We start from the raw sequence: 24,967 nt of genomic DNA, 5'->3' as shown, positions 1-24,967 counted from the left end.
CAAAGATATCCTGTGCCTACGTGGGCACCTAAATGGTTGGCCGAAATAATATTTGTTGTAACGGGCTATTCACGGCTATGCCTTGGTGGGCACCTAGCTCTTGCCGTGCCGATTACCAAACCATATAGTTAACGAAAGATATCACCTGTGCCTTCGTGGGCACCTAAACGATAAACAATATTCTGCTAACAGTTTCGCCAGACATATAGGTTGACAAAAGATATCACCTGTGCCTTCGTGGGCACCTAAATGGTTAACAATATTCTGCTACCAATATTAGCAGACACATAAGTTGACGAAGGGTATCACCTGTGCCTACAGGGGCACAACAAACCATATAGTAAACGGTAGATATCACCTGTGCCTTCGTGGGCACCTAAATGGTTAACAGAATTCTACTGCCTATATTGACAGACAAATAAGTTCACGGAGTGCATCACCTGTGCCTCCGTGGGCACCGAACTGGTTAACAGAAAGCTGTATATTAACAGACCCTCCAGATAGCAAAAGAGAACGAAAACTCCTGTGTCTAAGTCGGTACCTAAACGGTTAACAAAATTGCTGCTTCCTATTGATGGCTATACTCAGCTGTGCCTTTGTGGGCACCTAGCTCTGACCGTTCAATTTGACAGACCATCTAGTAAACAGGGGATATCCTGTGCCTTCGTGGGCACCTAAATGTATGATAAGATACTACTTGCTATTAGCAGCTATTCTAAGCTGTGCCTTCGTGGGCACCTAGCTCAAGCTGTACAAATTAACAAACTAGGATGCTGACTGGAACCTATGATCAGAGTCCAATGATCCTCGGTGTAACTGAGCGTAAATAGCTCAAATTGCTCAGATATTATGAGATTTATCGTGTAAGGTCACACGAGCAGTAAATAAAATAAAAGTTGATAACACCGGGTCAGATATCGAGCCCCGACGCGCGTTTCACCAAACACAGGCTCTTCAGGGGGAACCGGCTTCCCGATTGAGGCGAGTTTAAATAAGCCGCCTATTTTCCTCATTGGACCACAAAGTGTGACGTCATTGTCAGGAGGTACGGTGGCTGGACGAAGTCAATTTTAGTCAGACTGCGCTGACTAAGTGATGCCCCGTAGTGATCGGCTGGTATTTTCAGAGGGTAACAACCAGAATCATGCTGATTTAAAAAGGGGAACTCATAAAAGTGGGAATAGTACATCCTGCATGATAACATGATAGTCTATAGTATATAATGGTTCCCCTCAATTAGGGACACAAATCCTAAAAAGAAGGAGAGGTCCCTTTGCCAATTTGGTTAAGTTATATGGCAAGGTAAATAAGCTGTCCGGGTGAAGAGTATAGTAGTTATTGAAAATACATAGTGTATAGGTCACAAGCGTTTTGTGGTTGGTCATAGAGGAAGAATATATCATTAGGTGTATGTCTTAGTGAGTAGTTTAACTAAGAGGTATCTCAATAGTGTAAATGTAGTATAAGTGTTAATGCATTATAAGTGAGGTCTAGAGTGCTCTTCATCGGTGAATGAATGCGGTGTAATTAAATTCTTCATTCAATCCCGACGGGGCCAACGTTTTAAAGAGATAGATCCACTTGGATTCTTTTTGTAGTAGTGTTTTATTAAAATTGCCTTTTCTTGGATTTGGCAATAGTTTTTCTATTGCCTGGAACTTGAGATTTTCAGGTTTGCCATCATGGAAATTCCTGATATGTCTGGCCACCGGTGTAGGATTAATGGTATTGTCGACAGAATTGATGTGTTGCAAGATCCTTCTGCGGAACTGTTGGAAGGTCTTGCCGATATATTGTGTTCCACAGCTGCAGGTAATCAAATATACCACCCGGGTGGTACTGCAATTAACCAAGGCGTTGGTGGTTATGGTCATATTAGATTGTGTCGAATGGACCGTCTTGGAGGGTGTGATGTATTGGCAAGCCTTGCAGTGGCCGCATCTGTACGTCCCTTTGGTGCTGGATAACCAGTTACCGGGTGAGGGTGATGGTGGCAGGTGGCTATGGACCAGACGATCTTGTAAGTTGGTAGGTCTCCGTGCTGTAAGGGGAGGGTAGTTTGGCAGAATGTTTTTGAGGAGTGGGTTATGAAGCAGAATGGGCCAATTGGTGTGAAGTATATTTGACATTGTCTCCCATCCTTGGTCAAAGGTCGCGACACATCTTGGGATTTTGGAATCCACTTTTGGTTTGGTCGTGGTGAGGCTCTGTTGTCTATTGATTCCACTTGCTCTTTGGAATGCCTGTTTAAGGATACGGTTCGGATATCCTAGCTCTTTGAATCTGGATCTTAACAGTTTGCATTCTCTATCATATGCCAAATCTTCAGAGCAATTCCTTCTTGCCCGTAGATATTGGCCGAAAGGAATGGATGCTTTTAATTTAAAGGGGTGGTGGCTTTTCCAGTGGAGAAGACTGTTAGTCGAGGTGGATTTGCGAAATAGTTCAGTTTGGATGGTACCTGCTTCTGTAAGTATAATTTTTAGGTCTAAAAATACCAATTCGTGATCGTCGATCACGTGAGTGAGTTTTAAATTGATCTCATTGTCATTCAGGGTCTGTACGAACTCCTCAAAAATGTGGATGGGACCTGTCCAGAGGAGCAACAGATCGTCAATGTATCTGTGCCAGCTCAAGATATAGTCGTGATACTGGCCAAATTTGTCTGACATGACGATCTGTTGCTCCCACCATCCCAGGAACAAGTTGGCGTATGTAGGTGCACAAGTAGTGCCCATAGCAGTCCCGGATGTTTGTAGGTAGTACTGTCCATTAAAAGTGAAGTAGTTATGGGTCAGTATAAAGTTAAGTGCATTGATAAAAAACTTCTTTTGGGAATCATTGTAAGAAGTTTTTTCCAGAAAGTGTTCACACGCTCTCAAGCCCATATGGTGCGGTATGTTGGTATATAGGGCGACCACATCCAAACTGGCCAACATGGTATAAGGGGGGACCGTCATATTTTGTAGAAGTTGCAACGTGGTTTTGGTGTCTTGTAAGTACGAGGGTAGCGTAAGTACAATGGGGTGTAAGATTTTTTCCATGTACTGGCTAAGGTGTTCAGTGAGACAGTTGTTGCCCGATATTATCGGTCTCCCTGGTGGTGGACGGGTGCCTTTGTGCACTTTAGGTAAGCAGTAGAAAGTGGCGATTGTTGGGTGTTTATGAGGTATCAGAAATTTAAATTCATCCGATGTAATAACCTGCAGTGTCCTAGCTTCCGTTAGTATAGTGTCCAGCTCGGTTAGAAATTTGGTAGTAGGGTCAGAGGGGAGGGTCCTGTAGGATAGGGTGTCATTTAGGTGTGTCATGCACATATTGATATAATCTTGTCTGTTTTGTAAGACAATGTTGCCCCCCTTGTCTGCTGGTTTAATGACAATATTTTCAAGTGATGTGAGTTCTTTTAATGCCAGGCGTTCTTGCGAGCTTAGGTTGTTAGGCATGGGGGCATGGTGGGGTGTCATTTCAAACTGATTGAGGGACATCTCAACAAAAAGATCCACATGAGGAGTATCTTTGAAGTTTGGTGTGAAGCAACTGGGTGGTTTCAAATTGGTTAGAGGTCTAAGAGGATCCTGTTCCTCCTGGAGGCTGGTCAGAATTTTAGAGAGCTCGTAGTCTTTTAGGGAGAGACCTAGGTCATTTGCTTGTTGTAAGTCCTGTTTGGCGTGCATGATGTTTAGGGCGAGTTTTCTACCAAATAGATTAATGTCTTTCGACCAGTTGAAGTTACTGCACAGTGGGGTTGGCACAAAGGAAAGTCCCTTACTGAGAAGGGTAATATGACGTGTTAACAGTGTATAGTCTGATAAGTTTATGATTCTATTGTTAGTTATGTCCTTTGTGTTCGGCCCTGGGTTTTGTACGCCCACCGATCCCTGTCCCTGAGTCTCCCCCGTTGTTGTCGTGGGGGGTCCTGCTCTAAAAAAGTAGCTGACTGTGCAGTGGACTGGGTTGTTGGATTGTTGGTTTCCAAGGGAATCGGAATATCCAAGAAGGAAACAGATTTATCTGGGTTCCTAAGAATGCTTTTATTCTGATAGAATTGGGTGTTGTGATCCTTATTGCGTTCAGTGCTTCTATTTGCTGGTGATTTGTATCTAGTTCTAGAGGATTGATCTTGGTCAGACCAGTCCGTCTCCCCGGAGGATGATCCCCTATAGTTACTGGGTCTTCTGTTGTATTTTCTTTTTTGTCTGAAAATATCACCGTTTTTGAAATCCTTGAAGTCTCGTTGAAATTTCTGGTGTTTCTTAATTTTTAAATGCTGTCTAAAGCTGGTGATGTTAGTCTGGAGTTTGTTTTCCATAGGTATATAGAGATTGTCAGATTTGAAGTTTTTTATTTTTATAATTTCATTTTGTAATTTAACATTTGTATCGTCAAAGATAGTAGTTTCTAATTTAATCAGGAATTCCATTAACCTATAATAAAAAAATTGTGCAAGTACTAACCTAAACCCTAATGTTATATCTGTTGAACAGCATGAGGACTGCCGTTGGGGTACCGCATGCCAGCTTGTTATATCTCAATGCACTGAAAAAATAAAGAATTAAAAAAAAAAAAAAAAGGCGCACAATAGTGCACAAGGCACATAGGTTAATTATTTGTTTAATATGTTTTGGTTTATTTAGAATGTTTAGTTTAACTGTTTCACATTATACACAAGCAAGTCACACAAGGTACCTAAATACTGCCAGATATGGCAGTCTGCCCTGCTCAGGGAGAACAGACGCGAGGCCGGAAATAACTAGGGACCTGCCGCCCCATTCGATCATGCTGGGAAGGGCGACACCCCTACCTGACTATAGACCAGCGCAACTTACACCCAGACATATCACGCACTACCCCCCATGAAAATATATACACGCAACGTGAAAGGACTTAATCACCCCTCTAAAAGGAGCCTCCTCCGCACATACCTAAGCAAACATAAACCGGACGTAGTATGCCTCCAAGAAACACATTTCAAAACAAACGCACATGCCCCGTTACTCATAAAAGACTACCCACACCAATTCCATGCCACGCACTCCAACAAATTTAAGCGCGCATCCATCCTCATACACAAGGATGTAGCGTTTACCCTCACACGACAAGAAATAGACCCAGAGGTCTATGTCATGATAACGGGAACCATCAATGACGTCACGTACACCTTCACTTGCATTTATGCCCCCAACAAAGAACAAAGAAACTTTCTCCATGAATTTTTTAAAAAAATTAACACACATACAAACAGGAATAGGAATAATATGCGGAGACCTAAATCACGTCATGGACCCAGAAGTGGACACCACAACCAGGCACACCGCCACTAGACTGAAACCACTCAAAAGGCAGAGCAAGGCAATAATTAAACTACTACAAGATCACCACTACTACGATATATGGAGGGCAACACACGTAGGGGAAAGGGGTTACACCTTCTTCTCACCAGTACACAACTCGTACTCGAGGATAGACAACATACTGATAACCGGTCAACACCTTGAACAGATACGAGACTGCTCCATAGAACAGATTACAAGGTCAGACCATGCCCCAGTGCACGCAACACTGACGGACTTATACGAATCCACCCACAGGAGCCCATGGTGATTGAATGACTCCCTCCTCACAGACACCAACTTTACAAACGAGATAACAACTGAACTAACACACTACTTCACAGACAACAAGGCAGACCAGACATCACACAACACAGTATGGGCCTGGTGCTGACAATTATGATGGGCCTAATTACAAAATCTTATTGACCAAAAACACTAAAACAGTCCTACCTCCTAAGCGTCATGTATCTGATGGAGATGGTGCTGGAGGGAAACGCAGCTATGAGAAAACACATACTCTATGCTAATCTCATGCTTTCATTTTTCAAGTAAACTCATACCCCCTAACAGCAGTGTCTAGTAAAGCAGGAAGTCTATGGATGGGGTAAAAGGGTGGGCGTCTGACACAAATCACACAACCAGAACTACTGAAAGGGACGAACATACACAAAAAGGGGGCATGTCTGTGTCGCCATGTCTTCCAGTCCCTTAGTGTCTGTGACACCATGTCCTCCAGTGTCCCCATGACACTAGGGGACATTGAGAGACATTGGGACACTGGGAGACATGGGGACACTGAGATACTATGAAACAGTGGGATACCTGGGGAGACTGAGACTCTTGGGGACACTGGGAGACATGGGGACACTGGGTGACTTGGAGACACGAGGGAACATTGGGAGACATGGGGCACTGAGACACTGTGATACATAGGGGACACTGTGATATTTATGGGACACTGGAGACTTGATAGAGACCTGGGTACAGGTCAAAACGTTGTGGTATCCAATAAACCTGCTTAAATCTATCACAGTGAGTGCCTGAGATTTTTTTTTTTACTGGGGGACAGTGAGACACTTGGGGGCACTGTGAGACATGTGGACACTGGGAGACTAGGGGACTTTGGGAGACTAGGAAACACTGAGACACTAAGGACACCGAGAGACACCAGGGACACTGGGAGACATGGGGCACTGAGACACTGTGATACATTGGGGACACTGGAGACTTAATAAAGACCTGGGTACAGGTCAAAACGTTGCAGTGTCCAATAAACCTGCTTAAATCTATCACAGTGAGTGCCTGAGATTTTTTCTTTTATACTAGGGGACACTAGGAGACTTGGGGACACTCGGAGACATTGGGACACTGAGACGCTGGGAGACTAGGGGACTTTAGGAGACTAGGAAACACTGACACACTACAGACATTGAGAGACACCAGGGACACTGGGAGACATGGGGATACTGAGATACTAGGGACACTGGCTGGGAGACATGGAGACACTAGGGTGCACCATGTCTCCCTGCGTTCACCAGTGTACCCATGTCTCTCAGTGTCCCCTAGTGTTACCATGTCCCCATGTCGCCCAGTGTCCCCTAATGTTTGTATCCCCATGTCTCCCAGTGTCCCTTAGAGTCTTTGTCCCCATGTCTCCCAGTGTCCCGATGTCACTAGGACACTAGGGGACACTTAGAGACATTGGGACACTGTGAGACATGGGGACACTGAGACACTGGGAGAGACATGGGGACACTGAGATACATAGGGACACTGAGAGACTAGGGGACTCTGGGAGACCAGGGACACAGACACTAGGGACACTGAGAGACACCAGGGACACTGGGAGACATGGGGACACTGAGAGACACCAGGGACACTGGGAGACATGGGGACACTGAGGCACTAGGGACACTGGCTGGGGGACATGGGGACACTGAGATACATAGGGACACTGAGAGACTAGGGGACACAGACACTAGGGACACTGATAGACACCAGGGACACTGGGAGACATGGGGACACTGAGAGACACCAGGGACACTGGGATACATGGGGACACTGAGGCACTAGGGTCACTGGCTGGGGGACATTGGGACACTGAGCAACTAGGGGCCACTGGGAGACATGGGGCCACTGTGTCCCAAGTATCTCAGGGTTCCCATGTTCTCCAGTGTCGCTATGTCTCCCAGTGTTCCAATGTCTCAACGCCCCCAAGTCTCTCACCATCCCCATGTCTCGAAAGGCTCGGAGCTGCTGTCTGGACTCTCTGTGCAGAGCTGCTCCCCCGCGGATCAGTGAGTAGAGAGAGGCTGGGAGGGAGATGCTGTAACTTCTTATCCCTGCAAACAGCGACCCCTACTGGCCGGCGCTGGTATTGCAGAAAAATCTCTGTTTATACTGAGACAGACATTTGTATTGCCGGTATTACTGCAATACCGTCACCGGCTAGGCAGCCTCAAATACCTGAGAAATACTTCTGAGAAATACCTCGCAACCATAAGAAATACATGAGAAATACTTGGCAACCCTAAGAGTAGTGTGTGTGTAAAAAAAATACCTTTTTTTTTTTTTTTTAAATCAATGGGCCTATTCCATGGGCCTGGGCCTGGGCCTGGAGCTGCAGCTCCATCAGCCCCTATGTTAATCCGGCCCTGAGCGGAGACCAACAAAGTTCTGCTCCGTGCTGCAAACGTGAAATACATATTCATCTAAATAACATTACAAACATGGCCGAGGGTTCCATATGACTCACATATAACCAGAAGGAACCCACTAGAAGGCTTCTCAATGTTTAACATTTGTGTGCTTTTTCTCTCCTTCACATAGTGCTATGAAATACATTTTTAGCTTTATCAAGAAATAGCAATTCATAAACTTATTTTCCAGTTAAGTCTTAGAGTTACTACTACATCTATCCCTTTAGATTGTGCCCATTTATTATATTCTACATAACTATAGGAAGAAAAATAAGCCTTAAATCATGCCCATGTGAATTATTCTTCACAGTACCCGTTTCCAAATGATTACTGTCATGCGAAGCAGATTGAACGTAATAGTTCCATATCCACGCTGCATTATCAGGAACACACATACATGGGGATCAATATCTACAACTCCTGTCTTCCAGGTTAATTAGAGATAAGACATTAAGGTCTCCAGGGAGATTGAACCTCACCCGTGCGTTGAGAATCTTGTATCTACACAATTTTTCCATTGGACAAGGCAAGGAAAAGCACATATTCTGTAAAGGAAGAAAAATACATTTAATGCTGGTTGGCTCTCTGCATCCCAATGTCAAATTTATTTCCCGGGGCTAAGATTTTGTTTCACGCTAGCACACATAATTTTTCTTCAGCTAATGGACCTTTTAAAAATGAGCAGACATTATCGGTGCACTAACTTTTAAATAGGTTTTCTATTTTATTTAATTGCAAAACGAACAGGGTTATTTACTAAAGTGAGAATTTAAAGTGAAATTCAAATTTAAGATCAAAATAGCCAAATTGAAAACATTGTCTTATTCAGCTATGCTGTCAGTGCAACTGTTTTAACCTTAAATTACACTTTGCATTCACTTTGAATTCTCAGCTATGTAAATAGCCCATGCTAGTCTCAAATTCAGCTTCAGGCATAACTTGGCTATTTTGCCATTTCGGTTCAGGACAATTTACTGTTTGCCCTTTAATTTACCCTTTAATGATGAGACAGCTTTGGAGGAGTATTAAAGGATCACTATAGTGTCCTGGTCCCCCTCCCGTGGCGCTTAAGGGGTTAAAACCCCTTCAGCAGCTTATCTTTTTCCAGCACCGGGCTCCCTCAGCGCTGGTGACCTCTCCCCCCCCTCCCACGTCAGCTCCCTCTGCCGACGTCAGCAGAGCCGAATGCGCATGCACGGCAAGTGCCGCGCGCCCATTCAAGCTGTCAATAGGAAAGCATTTTTCAATGCTTTCCTATGGACGCACTGCACGATGGAGGCGTCGCAGATGCGCCTCTAGTGGCTGTCCGGAAGACAGCCACTAGAGGCTGGCTTAACCCTGCAATGTAAACTGAAACTGCTGTGTTTGCATCTGCAGGGTTAAAACCTGAGGGACCTGGCACCCAGACCACTTCATTGAGCTGAAGTGGTCTGGGTGACTATATTGTCCCTTTAAGTCAGCTATAAAATATTCTTCTAGGATTTTCCAAGTCCAGGTGGCTTCTTTCTCTTATAAATAGATTTACCACATTTACTGGTAAAAATAGGATTCTCCACTCAGCTCACTAATATTACCATTTTCTGAACACCGAAAAAGGCTCAATTTGTGTTCTAATTAAAGGTCACCTGCACATGAAAACGAATAATTTGAACCAAGAAAAAACAAGAAAAAGTCTCAAAAACACATCACTGTTATTACGTTACCAGAACATTTTGGGTTGTTCCCAGACTGCACATACAGAGTCTTTACTATCAAACAACTTTTATTATAACATTATTACATTTATTATAATTTTACTAGAAAGAAATGTTCAAAGATCACCATTTAAGTGCTGATCACTTGTTGGTATTTCAGTGATGACAGAGAGGATTGACCTAGCCACTACAGGCATCAGAGGAGGAGAAAACGATGAAAAAAATCCTTAAAGGAACACTCTAGCAAATGTCTGTTTCTAACACTATAGTTTCCTAACTGCCTAGGTATCTGCCTCTCCCCATATCTTAGGTATAGAAGCATTTTAATAACATAGCCCTTGCTGTACTGCCCTCCTCGCTGCCGGTTCTGTCTAATTGGCTGAGATCATCCGTTTTGATGACCTTAGCCAATCCAATGTTTTTCTATGATTATGTCAGTCAAGGAGGCAGATCGAGGGCAGGGCCAAACGCGAGGAGCCCTACATGGCACTGTAAAAAGATGAGTAAATCACCTTTCTAACCCAAGGTAAGGGGGGCTGACCAAATAAACAGTGGTTTTAGAACTACAGTGTCAGGAATACATATTTGTTTTCCTGACACTGTAGTACCCCTTTAAGTGTTCATTTAATGCTAAAATAATTTAGGTGTATTTAAGCACAAAGGCTAAACATCAGTAGTTTCTCTGATATGCAATGGTATAGATTCCCTTTCAAGCTATTAAGTATTCATGTGTCTATTCCCTCCACTTATGGAGCAAGTGTTGTCTACAGTACCAGTTAAGCATGATTAGCCCACCCACGTCTTAGGTGGTGTCAATCACAAGTTTAGATGAGTATTCAAGTAACTAGTAGTTTAATAAGAACTGAAAGGAATTTTCAGAGATGAATAGAAACCAAATGCTTCTCTATGGCATGGACAACTGCTCCAGAGCCTCGAGTTGGCCTAAGACTCCATTCAGGTTGGAAGGATGGCTGGAATATCTATTTAGTTACTCTATCATTCTCACAATATAATCACATCAGTAACCAAATATTTAACAGATAGTGCAAGGATATATTATGCAAGCCTCGGAAATTGAAAGGGTAATTTAAATGTAATTGAATCTTTTAAGGGAAGCCAATTACAGTGTTAAATTGGATGCCTGTATTTATTTATTTGGAAAGAAGGTGTGTAGAATTTGCCATTTACACATTCCATTCTCATAGATTTCCCATTAGAGATCGCTGCATAACGTCAGGAAATAATGGATGCCACCGAAAGTCGTTTATCGCAATTTGACTCCATCGGGAGAAATGAAGTCAGTGTAGCTACCGTAACAACAGAAATGTTCATTGTTCAGTTATTAAAGGGTCAGTAATGCGTCAGTATAAATGTTTTTCATATGAAATTGCACACTGTAAAAAATCCACATATTAATTTCAAAAGTTATTGGGCTTACACATTATGCATGTATTCCTACAAGAAGCTCTGTGGCTTTAGAGGGAGCCAATAACTAGTAACAAGAAGAAGAGGCTTATCTATTAATTTGATGTCAAAGCTGTGTTTTGATTGGCAGCTTGATGTACCCAGACAGTCCAAAAAGTGCTAGGATTCTAATCCTGGTCAACTTCCAGATAAAACCTAAATGAGAACAGACTAATGGCATCCTCTCTCTCTTATAAAATGAAAATGTTTTTCTTCAATACAAGTAAAAGTATACATTTACATCTATGTCTTTCACATGTATGTTTCAACATCTCTGTAATGATATCTTATATAGCCAACACTAAAATGTTATATTTATGTTATTTCAATAATTAAAAAAAAAATAAAAAATTGAGTGTGTTTTTTTATTGATATTGCTAGTTATAAAACCAAAATATATGATTGTAAGTTTTTATGCTGAGATAAAGTTCACATTCCAACTGCACATGGCCTGTTATAATTCAAAATGTATATCAAACTATATCTGAATACCATGACTACAAACAGCGAAAAGCTATTTTCAAATAAATGTATATTATATGTTATACTGGGTTCTACCTTGTCCATCTCCAAAACAAGAAAATGAGTGAAGCTACAGGAAAAGAACAGACCAGTCTCTCTTTAATAGGCATTGTTTCCCAATTTGGAATGAAAATTGATAGGCAAAGCTACATGCCACTATCTGATCTACCACCACATCCACCTGCACAGAGAGAAAATCTGGGGGCTCCAGGCGAAATCTATGAGATTCACATTACTTTAAAAGAGACTTTCATGGTAGTATGCATTTCATTATTTAGGTAAGATAATGAATAAGAGAAAATGTTATAGACTTTATTCTAAGATGACAATCTGTTCCTCATTGCAATTTTTAATGTTTTATATGTCAAATCTATAACAGGATGGTTCTAGATCCCTTGGGTGGCTCCTACTTTGATGAACATGGAAGACAAAAGAAGAAATGGAAATGGTGGGATTTCAGCCAGCATGTGCATGCTCCTCCCTTTCAGTCCATTCATCTGAAACTCAATTCAAACATTGACGTGCACCTTCTAGCACAAGATCAAATCTATGTTACGTTCTCCAAGGAGAAGAAATTTACATTTAATGTTGGATCTAAACTACTGGTAAGGCACTAGTTTATGTTCTTTCCTGTTCAATTTTAGCATAACGTTCTTCACAAAGCAGTGCCCCGCAGTTACTCAGAGCATCATAACCATTAAAGCATGCTGTAGTGGTTATGGTGCCAGGAGTACCCTGGGGCCTTTCCCCAGTAAGGGGCAAACCTCTTTGCAACACTTTGCCTGTACCTGGGTACTAGCAGGCATTGCAGAACATTAAGTAGTTGTTTTGGTAGTTATAGTGTCCATTTAAATGCCAATGAAACAGCATCTGACTTCTGCAAACCTACCAAGTCAGGTGTCGATAGAGCCCGTCATTTATTGGCAATGGCTAAGACCTTTAGATGAGTGCTCTCAGCCATTGAATGAACGGATGTGAAAGGAATATGCACAGAATTAACACTAGCCAGCCAGCAGGTCTCACTCGCACTAATATAGCACCAACATAGACCATATCATTTTACAACTATAGAATGGGGATATTTAACAACTATTAATTGACATACAAAATAATATTGACAAAGACATTCTCTGAAGGGGTGCCAAACAGGTAGATGCAGGTTATAAGTAGCTGCTTATGTTTTCTCAGGCTTATCCACCCTCCTCGGCTAAGATATATTTGCTAGAAGATAATAATGGATGGAGGGAAGTTATATTAGAAATGTCAATGTGGGGTAGAAGATGATAATACTAATGGATGTATGCAAGGTTTGTGTTCTGTTACTAAATAGACAAGCACTCGGCTGCATATATAAGACTTGCATAGTATTCTAATTTCCGGCAGTTCCATGATATGAAGTTACTTGAACAGCGCACAGGTTCTACATGATACAATAAATCTTCTTAGCTGCCTGACTAGATTTTAGTTTACACATATTTATAGCAATGTGGAACTCTTACTGCAGTCTGTGTTTAATCCTTTAGTTGAAAGATCCCAGCAATGACAAACTGCTTATGGGCCCGGAGGTTGACGAGGAAGAATACTACCTTAGATTCAAGCATTTTCAAATTTACAGCCTTTTTGCTAACCTTCAAAAATCGATAAGGATTCCAAGTGGCCTACAAGACAGAATAAATAGTATTGAAGACTTTGTTTTACAGCTAAACAAATCAATAAAATATCTAAGAAAACTTACAAGAAAACGGAATCAGGTGAACTTCACAAAAAAGTTACCCAGTGAAGCAATGGAAGCAAAAGACAAAGAACTTGTGATAAAATATCGAGAGAGAAATAGCAAAGAGGTCGATGGACTTTCCAATGATGGGACATTGCTACTTAGGGATAAATCACATAAAGACATAGGCAAGGACATCAACATTCAGTCCATGAAGGACCCTGGAAGGCAAACACTTATCAAAACGTCGAAAAAAAGTATCAAAAAGCCTAAACACAAAACCAACAAATAAGCACAGCATCCAACTTACAATGATGGTTTGTTCATGATTGGTTACTGTATCTGTGGCGTGAAATAAGTAAAAATTAAAAACAACTAATGCAAAGTGTTTTAACAATGTTACATATTTTATATCAAAGAGCATCACTTCACAGCTATTTCACGTAACCTACTGTATCAAACATTAGAATAGACGTTACCACTAGTTGCACATTATGCTTCTGCATTATTCAACAAGCTCTCTTAAATAAACTTTTTGCTTTCTAGTTAACAATGTCACTCTCGGCATTGTATAGCCATACATGTACATGACTAAACCATTCATAGCAAGGTTATTTCACTTTTATTTACATAAACTAATACCTAATTTTATTTAATGTATTTTAAGACACATTATTGTTTGTTGCATTTTTGGGTTGTTCTGTTTTGCATGCACAATTAAAATTCTGGGCTTGAGGCATGTTGGGATTGGCTTCCCAGAGAGACAACTGTGAGATATGGATCTATCTTATAGGAAAATTATACCCCCAGTAGTCTGGAACAAACGATGATACCTTCCCATTCCAAAGTTCTCCCTCACCAGAAGGCATGTTGGGAAGGCATTTGTGCAGTCTGGTTGTGAATATAGAAATATCTCCACAAACCAAATGCATTTAATAGCCACATAAGAGTGGACCACTTACCAGAGTTCTATTTTCTCACACAGCTACGTTGGGAGAATGTGCTGTCATATTTTCTCCCGGTACACCCAGCATATCACATTGGAAGAGAAGCGAATGTCACTAAGCACAGGGATGCTACTCTATAGCACCCAAAGTGTATGTTAGCAGAGGAAGTTATTCATATATTTTTCTTTGCATCTGGTGTGTGTACCTGTGTGTGTCAGTTAAAATGTTTGTGTAGGTGTGGCAATGTATATCTGTATGTATCATTCAGTGTCTCTGTGTGTCAGTGTGTATGTGTGTCTGACAGTGTGCAGTTGTGTGTGTGTTTGCCTGTGAATGCTTATTTTGTGTTTCTGTGTTTAGCAATATCAAATTGGGAATGCGTTTCTTGTGTTTCTGGAAGTATGTATATCATTTAGACTGTGTCTGTGTATGTTTCTAGGAGTATGTGTCTGTGTAAATGTCAGCGTGTGTCTAAGTCGCACATAGTGTTTTTTGTTTTTTTTAAGGGTCATATAATCTCTGGTGGCAGCCCTGATTTCAGAGTAGGAATACGTTCCATTGTCTGGTTAAAATGTGATGCCTGGCTAATTTGGGACCTGTTTCCATAATTGTTGCAATGATTTATTGACAAATCAGCAATCTCTAAAATACCTGCTACTAATGCTAGCTATCACTGACAGTTTGCATACTACAAAGCTTACAGTTTAGCAACAAGTAATTAGTGGCTGCCAAACATTTCCCACTAAAATCAATAAAAGTAGCTAAATGCTAAACAGTGCCAGTTTACATGGTAGATATTGCATATAACCATCGTGCTGGATGTTGTCACTAGTTTCTAGGTTTAATATCTAATTCACCAATGCGTAAAATGGAAAAGAGTGATCGCAAAGTGGCACTATGTCTCAGCTAAGAAAAAGACATGCAATGCCTATTTAAAGCAGCACTTTTTCTTTCAATTTTCCTTTCCTCACGCTCTTTATAAGTTTATTATAAATTTTTGTTTTAGATTTAATTTTCTTCCATGTTTTGGATCTCAATATTTGGACACCTCTATTTTGTTCTCCTCTGTCTGTGATGTCTGAGGTTTGTTCTTCTGTGAAGTTCTTTGAACTCATGAATTGTGGATAAATTACACTGGTAGCAAAAATGACGACGAATTTTGGGGAAAAAAAGTGGAATTATGTAGAATCTATACAGTGCATTCAGAACCATTCTTGTTTTCACCTTTTACGACGAATTTAGAATAAAAAACAAGTGGAATTATGTAGAATATATACAGTGCATTCAGAAAGTATTCAGACCCATTCTTGTTTTCACATTTTATTTACCTTATTTTAAAACCCCTGCAAATATATTAAACAGAAATATCCCATTGACATAAGTATTCAGAACCTTTATCTCAGTACTTACTTGAAGCACCTTTGGCAGCGATTACTGTCTCAAGTCTTTTTTGGGTATGATGTGACAACCTTTGCACACCTGGATAGCTGTAGTTTTTGCCAGGTATCACTGCAGATCCTCTCAAGCTCTGTCTGGTTGGGTAGGGGCTAGACATGTGCAATTCAGTTCGGTCCAAATGGAAATTAGGACGAATTTCGGACGTTCGGATGCTTCCGAATTGCTGAATGTCCAAAAAGTCAAAGTGCCGAATTTCGGAAGTGCACAACCGAACCGAATTGGCGAAGTGCTGAATTTCGGAAGTGCCGAAGTGCTTTGGACTTCTGAAAAGTGGCAAAACGGGTAGGGGTAGGATTGGGGTTAAGGTTGGGTTAGGGGTAGGTTTAGGGGTAGGGTTGAGTGTGGAGTAGGTTTAGGGGTAGGGTTGAGTTAGGAGTAGGGTTTGGGTTAGAGGTACGGTTAGGGTTATGGTAGGGTTAGGGTACCTTTACCCCTAACATACCCCTAACCCTACTCCTAACCCTACCCTTACCCAGAGTCCCAAAGTGCCGAAGCGAAGTGTCGAATTGCCAAAGTCCCGAATTTTGGAAGTGCCAATCCGAACAGAATTGCCAAAGTGCCGAATTTCCAAAGTCCTGAATTTCGGAATGCCGAACCAAACCACATTTTTTGCCCATGCACATCCCTAATAGGGGCTGTATGTGGACAGCCATTTTCAGTTCACTCCATAGATGTTCAAGTAACTCTTGGCTGTGTGTTTAGGGTCATTGCCCTCTTGGAAGGTGAACATGAGGTCCTGAACACTCTGGACCAGGTTTTCATTATTTTCATTTTCTTATTTTGCTAAAATCAGCTTTACCTCAACCCTCACCAGTCTCCCAGGTGCATAATTTCACCATGTTTCACCGCTGGGAACATTTTGCATAGGTGTTGCAGTGATGGCTGTCCTTCCATCCCCGCACATGAGTTTCTTCCATCCCTGCACATGAGCTCTGAAGCTCATCTAGAGTGACTAATTATGATTATTTTAATATTATTTATATAGCGCCAGCAAATTCTGTAGCGCTGTACAATGGGTGGACTAACAGACAAGTGGGCGCACAGGAACAGAGGGGTTGAGGGCCCTGCTCAATGAGCTTACATGCTAGAGGGAATGGGGTATAGTGACACAAAGGGTATAAGTAGGGGTAATGAAATGGGTTGCTAGAAAAGTATTCACTTAGGGCATAGTAAGTTATTTTTGACAGTTGCAGGAGAGGAGTCATGGGACGGGGCGGGGGGGGTTGAAAACCTGCTAACAGTTTAATTGATATGCTTTCCTGAAGAAGTGTGTTTTCAAAGATTTTTTGAAGGAGTGGAGACTGGGTGAAAGTCTTACGGAGAAGGGAAAGGAGTTCCACAGAAAAGGTGCAGCCCTAGAGAAATCTTGAAGGCGAGCATCAGATGCAGGAGTACGGACAGAGGATAGACGTAGGTCTTTGGCAGAGCGCAGGGGCCTCAAAGGGACATACTTGTGTATTAGGGTGGATAGGTAGGTTGGAGCAGCATTATGTAGCTGGAAGCCAATGTAGGGACTGACATTGGAAAATGAGCTTTGTCGACGAATTCATTATAGAATGGAGCGGTGCAAGCTGGGAACACGTAAGACCACTGAGAAGGGGACTGCAGTAGTCAAGGAGAGAGAGAACAACGGCATGAACCAGCACCTTAGCCACATTCGGCGTTAAAAAGGGGCGGATGCAATTAATTATTGTGACGAGTCAGGAGACCAATCTCGTCACTGTGCATTGGAGGAGCCTGGTTGCCCGCCTGCTGCCTTTAGACTATGGCCCCATGTTGAAACGCTTGATTTTCCCCTGCAAAGACACGAAAGCCGGGTCATTCGGTACTTGCCCTATTTGAACAGTGATACCCCAGATAGCTATGCCATGGAGCCCATTCGTATAACAAAAGACTATGTGAAAGACTTTGGCTCCATGGCAATTGAACTGTATGTATGTGATCTGAATAATGTGCACTCAGATCTAAGCTATCTGTTTTATGCAATAGCTGCACAGTTATATATTTCTATGTATTTTATTGTCTTTTGCTACCATGTGTCCAATGGAGTTTTGCCTCTGTCATTGGAGATAATTGGATTACTTCCCAATTATCTCCAGGATAGAAGACTCTGTGGAACTGGTTTTTGGCAGAAAAGCCATGCTTCATTTGGTCACAAAGGACTTCGATCTATCTTTTGAACCACTGGACCAATTTGGATGATTTTGACATATATTTGTATTTGGAGTATGCTGATTCTGAAAATGTGAATGTGATGTATACTTTTAGTTATGAATAATGTGGAAAAACTGTATTACTCTGATGTGTAGCTGATATCCCTCTATGTACAGTTAGCACGGAGACCACGTCTGGATTATCCTTTAACCCCTTAAGGACCAAACTTCTGGAATAAAAGGGAATCATGACATGTCACACATGTCATGTGTCCTTAAGGGGTTAACTGGGGGTGAGCCAAGTTAATGCATTAAAGCAAAAAAGAAAGAATGATTACTCTATACGGACAAAAGCTTAGAGTAAACTTAATAGCTTAGAGTAAGACAAAAGCTTAGAGTAAACTTAATAGCTTACCCTTCGGTACATCCTCTTAATTGCTTTAATGCATTAACTTGGCTCACCCCAAGTTAAAAGGTAATCCAGACGTGGACCCCGTGCTCACTATGCCCAGAGGGTTATCAGCTACACCTCCCTGATGAGGCCCAAAAGAAGGCCGAAAAGATCGTCTGGGGTTGCTGAATCTCTCGTGCAGATGGAACTTACTGGCATTTTGGATCTGGACTGCCTCTAAGATTTTGTTCGTTCTCGGAGTTCTCATTCTTTCTTTTTTCTTTGTCTGAGAGACTGGCAGTAATGGCAGTAATGTAAAAGGCAGTGTTTACATTCGTGTCTAGTAACACCTCTGGTGCCAGTCACTCAGACAGCTACTAGAGGTGCTTCCTGGGTCTTTATGCAGCACTGGTCTTCAGCATGGAGGCGCAGAATGTTCCCCATACAGGTGCATTGATTCAATGCATCTCTATGAAGAGATGCTGATTGGTGTAGTGGTTTGCTGTGCAGTTGCAATAGGCTCTTAATGCTTTCTTATCGTCAAAATTGACAATATCAGCCAAGGAGGCAGAGAGTGGATGGAACTAGCTGTGGGAGACCCGGGCGGGGCTGGAATAAAGGTAAGTTTATTACCTGTTTAAAGAGTGCAAAGGGGGACCTGCCACCTAAACTGTGTTTTAACATGTATGTATTCCTGTCACTATAGTGTTCCTTTAACAATTTTAATCAAACATCAAAATTGGGGTTAGGGAAGGGCATCCATCCTGAATAATAAGTTGCAACTCTGTCTGTCAGTGTGTGCATGTGTCAGCGAGTGTGTGTCTGTCAGTGAGTGTGTGTGTAGCTGTCCGCGTGTGTCTATGAGTGAGTGAATGTGTCTGTCAGTGTGTCAAATCTGTTAGGATGTTTGTGTCAGTGTGTTTCTGTGAGTGAGTGTGTTTGTCTGTATCTGTCAGTGAGTGTGTGTGTGTGTAGCTGTCAGTGTTTGTGAGTGAGTGAATGTGTGTGTGTGTGTCAGATCTGTGAGGATGTTTGTGTCAGTGTGTGTCTGTCAGTGAGTGGGTGTGTCAGTGGGAGTCTGTCAGTGAAAGTGTAGGTTGTTTAAACAGTGTGCACCAATGACTGTTTATCTATCAGTGAATGTATGTCAGTGCGTTTGTAAACGCAAAAAAGTGATATGATATGAAGCCTTGATATGAAGTGGTGGGGCAAATTTAGACTAGTGTCTGAATTTAGTCGTGCCTAAATCCAAAATACACCACTGGGTACAATATGCTGCATGAAAATGACAATGTTTTCTTTATAGTACAAATTAGAAAATTGTCTAGTAGCTAACGCATAAAATTTGTATTCCAAAACAGAATTTAATACTTCATTAATGGAGGGGATCACCGGGGATCTCCAGTGTCTTGGGATGACCATGGTAGCAGCGATTAGGATGTGACCAATTATAATCTTACCAATTTTTTCATTATCATCTGGGAATTTTTTGACTAATGCAGATTCTGAAGACAATATAGGGATATTAAAGTTAACTTTTTAATCAGTATATATCTTTCCAATATTGTGTTAATTTTGGGTAAAACCAAAAAAATATGGGATAATGAAACCACCAATACTCAATTCCTTCAACATTTATCAGAGTATTTGGAATTAATTTCATTCACGCTATAGGGGGCTAAATAGCATCTGTGATTTGAACACTTTCTGAATGCACTGTATCTATTTTTAATAAATATCTGCATTGTGTAAAGTCAGGTGTATGCAAGGGCCACATCACTGCCTTTAGGCTTATAACACACAACAAATAAATTATCAGTACAAGAATATGTACTGTATTTTTTCGCTCCATAAGACGCACCACACCATAAGACGCACCTAGTTTTTAGAGGAGGAAACCCAGAAAAAAAAATATTCTTAACAAACGTTCCCATAGTGTTTCTTACTATGGGAAAGTTTGTTCAGAATATTATTTTTTTTTCTCCCCTGTCCCATAGTGTTCTTTACCACCCACTCCCCTCTCCTGTTCCATAATGATCTTTAACCACCCTCCCCTGTCCCATAGTGATCTTTAAACCCCCCTCCCCTGTCCCATAGTAATCTTTAAACCCCCCTCCCCTGTCCCATAGTGCTTTTTAACCCCCCCTTCCTCTGTCCCAAAGTGATTTCAACCCCTCCTCCCCTGTCCCATAGTGATTTTAACCACCCCTTCCTCTTTCCCATAGTGATTTCAACCCCCCCTCCCCTTGTCCAATAGTGTTCTCATCCCAGTGTTCTTCCCCCTTTCCCATAGTGTTCTCCCCCCTCCCCTTGTCCCATAGTGCACTTTCCCTTCCATAGTGTCCCCTCCCCTCCCCTCGTCCCATAGTGTCCCCCTCCCCTCGTCCCATAGTTCCCCCTCCCCTCATAGTGTCCCCCTCCCCTCGTCCCATAGTGTCCCCCAATTACTTACTTGTCTTGAAGCGTGGGCCGGCTTCACAGTGCGCACCGCGGTACTGGAACTTTAATTTCAGGTTCCGGCGGGACTGAAAGGAAGTGTGCACACTGAGTGCGCACTTCCTTTCAGTCCCGCCAGAAACCGGAACCTGAAATTGAAGTTCCAGCACCGCGGTGCGCGCTGTGAAGCCGGCCCACGTTACAAGACAAGTAAGTAAAGCTTCATATTCGCTCCATAAGACGCACAGACATTTCCCCTCACTTTTGAGGGGGAAAAAAGTGCGTCTTATGGAGTGAAAAATACGGTAAATAAAATCATTTCATTCCTAAATCAATAAATATAACATTTATATAAATGCGTTATGTGTCTAAAAATTATTTAATCAACTTACTAATAAAGTCAATAACTGGTGAAGCGCAAGAACAAACCGCAACTAACTCAAGAGTGTGAGATGTCCTGACTTACATCCGACAACAACTAGTTAGGAAAATAACACCAGAGAACCAGGCAGGAAGATTTCAGACGATGTTCAAGTTTCTCTTCCAAGTGTTTTCGAATATCTTGAGAAAAAAGTGTGTAGATTACAAAAACAGCAGGTAATCAATGAGTCATCATGCACTACATATTCTTATCTTAAAGCAGAACCGTCAACATCTGGGGTCTTTGCAGAATTTGCAAAGAACCCCGACTATGACATTTCTGCTGGTGGTCCAGAGTCGGGGGGAGGGCATGGAAAGGTAAGTTTATCTTACCTGCTGCAGCTATCCCTCACAGGCGCCTCCATAACCTACCAGCTGGTCTTCTTCTACAGCGCCAGGAGCTGACGTCACTGCTGTACGCTCACACATTCACGAAAACACCGCATTAAGGTCTATGTAGACAGCAGGATCTTCCACAGACAGAGCCAATTCCCTGCAGCTGAATTTACATTTCCTGACGGCCATAAGTCCGCCCAGTGTTAACAAGTGCCAAGCGTAACAAATATACGGAGACAAAGTAGTCCCTACTTTGTCTCAGTATATCTTTTGACTGAGTTAGAATTTCAGCGAAATTCCAAAACAGTCAATATAAGAATGTTTTTTTAAAGATTTTATGTATGCAAGGTGTGGGGGTGACAGTGCCAGTTCAATTGCTTATAAAATAGATGTGCAATATGCCAAATATATATAGCAAAATCCAGAAATCCAGCAATTCTATCTAGAACAATATAGATGGTCTTTATGGTTCTATAGCAGTGTAAGTGGTTATCTGTTTAAAGAAAGAAAACCAAAAAGCAAGAAATGTGTGTATAATGTTAATTAGATTCTAGGGGATTGTGTAGCACATTTTTCCTTTGATAATGTTTTTGGAAGTTGTGAATGAGAAGATGTACTGCGGAAGCTCTAATGTCTTGTGGCTTATTCTCCAGACAGCACCACTTGGAATCCCCTTCACACTGCATGAGCGCAAGGTTTTAATCAGCCTGTCTATGCCCATTACTGAACTACTTAATATAAATGTAAATGTGGCTCTCAGGCATCTGGACAGCAAGAAAACTAAATGCAATTATAACCCTTCAAATAAGAAAATGTGCAGGAGGTAAAGTCCTCACAGCTGGATATGTGGCAGATTGCAAACTTCTTTAAATGGAAACCAAGTGTCTGCATTGTTTATCACCATAAAGTGTTCGACAAAATGATCCGTCCAACTGACTGCAATAAGAACTGACATTCATTGATCTAATTAAGGCCATGTCTGGATACTGACCTCATTTAAACATGTCCATACAATAAAGGACCCTCTATAACTAGAATTCATACAGCATACAAGATCATTCCAGGATCCTATTTAGCCTTGACCTGCAGAGAGTCCCAGGAGGAAGCATTTCCCAAGTAAGTGGATTAATCTCATAAGAGCAGGCATTAGGCATCTAGAGTAGGACCTGCCAAGAATGGGGTACAGTGACATTGTAGCAGGCTTATGCAATGTATGATGACACACTGTAACTTTGTCCCCATTATGTTTTGCCTAGGTGAGGTGTTTAACCCCTTAACGACCGATGACTATTCAGGATAGTCATCAGAAACATCCCCTTGAGAACTGATGATGGTCCTGAACCATCATAATTACTTACCCGATCGCCGCCGTTCCCCTGCTGGCGATCAGCGTTGCTCCAGGTCTGGGGGGAGTGCCCGACAGCCCTGACAGTCCCCCCTGGGCAAATTAGGCCCCTGCGGCCATGTGATCGCTCTAACAGAGCGGTCACATGGCCACAATAGGTGCCTGTCTATCTGCCTGCAGTCGGACTGCCTGTGCTAACAGGCAACAGTCTCCCTGTTGCTGGAAAATAAAAAATATAAATAAAAATGTTTAGTAAATAAAAAAAACAATATATATATATATATATATATATATATATCTATATATAATATGTATATATATCTTGTATATATAATGTCGTACTAAGTGAATTTTTATATTTATATACACATATAACTATAAAAATACACTATTAAATTACACACGTATACATAAAATATATATATCACTATATATATTATAAAATATAAAAAGGAAAAACAAATACATTTTTAAAATCATTTTAAATTAAATTTTCTTTTAATATATATATATATATAATTTTATTCTAACTGTATTTTGATATTAATATATTTATATATAATGTATATATAAATAAAAATAATACAAAAGATATATATATATACATAATTACATAAATAATTTCATAAATATAAATATGTATATATATTTAAATTCTATGTGCGTATTTATGTAATATTTTCACATAACTAAGTAATTTCATTGATTGCAATTTGAGGGACCTGCTTGACAACCCAGGCCGAAAGTCCAGAGAATTTAATTTGATAGGGTATTTAACCCTGTAACTTTACATGACATCCTAAAACCTGTATATTGGGGGATACCATATGCTCTTGAAGGCAACATAACCAATCTGGCAAATTTCAATGTGAAAAAAACAGAAAAAACAAGCCTTATGTTTAACCCTGTAACTTTCAAAATCAATATAAAACCTGTACATGGGGGGTACCGTTTTACTCAGGAGACTTCGCTGAACACAAATATTAGTGTTTCAAAACAGTAAAACATATCACAGCGATGATATCAGTGAAAGTGACTTTTTTGCATTTTTCACACACAAACGGCACTTTCACTGATGATATCATTGTTGTGATACGGTTTACTCTTTTGAAACAATAATATTTGTGTTCAGCGAAGTCTCCCGAGTATAACAGTACCTCCCATGTACAGGTTTTATATTGATTTTGAAAGTTACAGGGTTAAACATAAGGCTTGTTTTTTTCTGTTTTCACATTGAAATTTGCCAGATTGGTTATGTTACCTTCGAGAGCATATGGTAGCCCAGGAGTGAGAATTACCCCCATGATGGCATACCATTTGCAAAAGAAGACAACCCATGGTATTGCAAATGTGGTATATGTTCAGGGTTTTTTTTCCGCCACTTAGCACAAATACTGGACAAAGTTAGCTTTCATAATTGCTTTTTGTATTTTTAACACACAAACAAATATGAACGCTAACTTTGGCCAGTGTTTGTGACTAAGTGGCTACTAAAAAATACTGGACGTACCCCATATTAAATACCCTGGGTTGTCTACTTTAAAAAAAAAAATATGTACATTAGCTTTTGTAAATGAGTAAAAGATTTTTCAAGTAAAAGTCAAAAAACATGTTTTTGTTTTCAATTTTACACCATATTTTTTTTTCTTTTCAAAAGTAAATTATATGACATGATACCAACAATGGTAGGTAAAGAAAGTCCTTCTTGTCCTGAAAAAAGCAATATATAACTTGTATGGGAACAGTAAATGAAAATTACAGCTGAATACAAACACCACAAAAGTGTAAAAATAGCCCTGGTCCTTAACGTACAACATGGCCAAAACAGTCCGGTCCTGAAGGGATTTAAATAAAACTATTACAATCTACGAGACTTGAAATTGCTGTTTAGTGAATGAACGGGTGCGCTGGATCTTGTGTTTTATACATACATACATACAGATCACGTTTGCTACCAAAACATACAATCCTTCTTCTCACCTTTAAGTTGATGTCTGATGATTTCTGTAAAGAGTGTGCCTCACACTTTGCTAAAGGAATATAGCAAGTCAC

General features: G+C 41.0%; 1 protein-coding gene across 1 annotated transcript in view; it reads left to right on the top strand.

Annotated features, from left to right (window-relative positions):
- ERICH6B (glutamate rich 6B) overlaps positions 1-14,366 on the top strand; it is a 224,478-nt gene extending 210,112 nt beyond the window's left edge. Inside the window, exons 14-15 of the mRNA XM_063444714.1 lie at positions 12,095-12,320; positions 13,239-14,366. Coding sequence (XP_063300784.1) covers positions 12,095-12,320; positions 13,239-13,721 — 709 coding nt within the window. The 3' untranslated portion in view covers positions 13,722-14,366. The remainder of the gene's footprint in view (positions 1-12,094; positions 12,321-13,238) is intronic.
- Positions 14,367-24,967: the final 10,601 nt, after the last annotated feature.

This window comes from Pelobates fuscus, chromosome 1 (genome assembly GCF_036172605.1).
Source record: "Pelobates fuscus isolate aPelFus1 chromosome 1, aPelFus1.pri, whole genome shotgun sequence".
Taxonomy (NCBI): domain Eukaryota; kingdom Metazoa; phylum Chordata; class Amphibia; order Anura; family Pelobatidae; genus Pelobates; species Pelobates fuscus.
The sequence above is the reverse complement of the archived record's forward strand: the minus strand, read 5'-3'. Positions and strand labels throughout refer to the sequence as shown.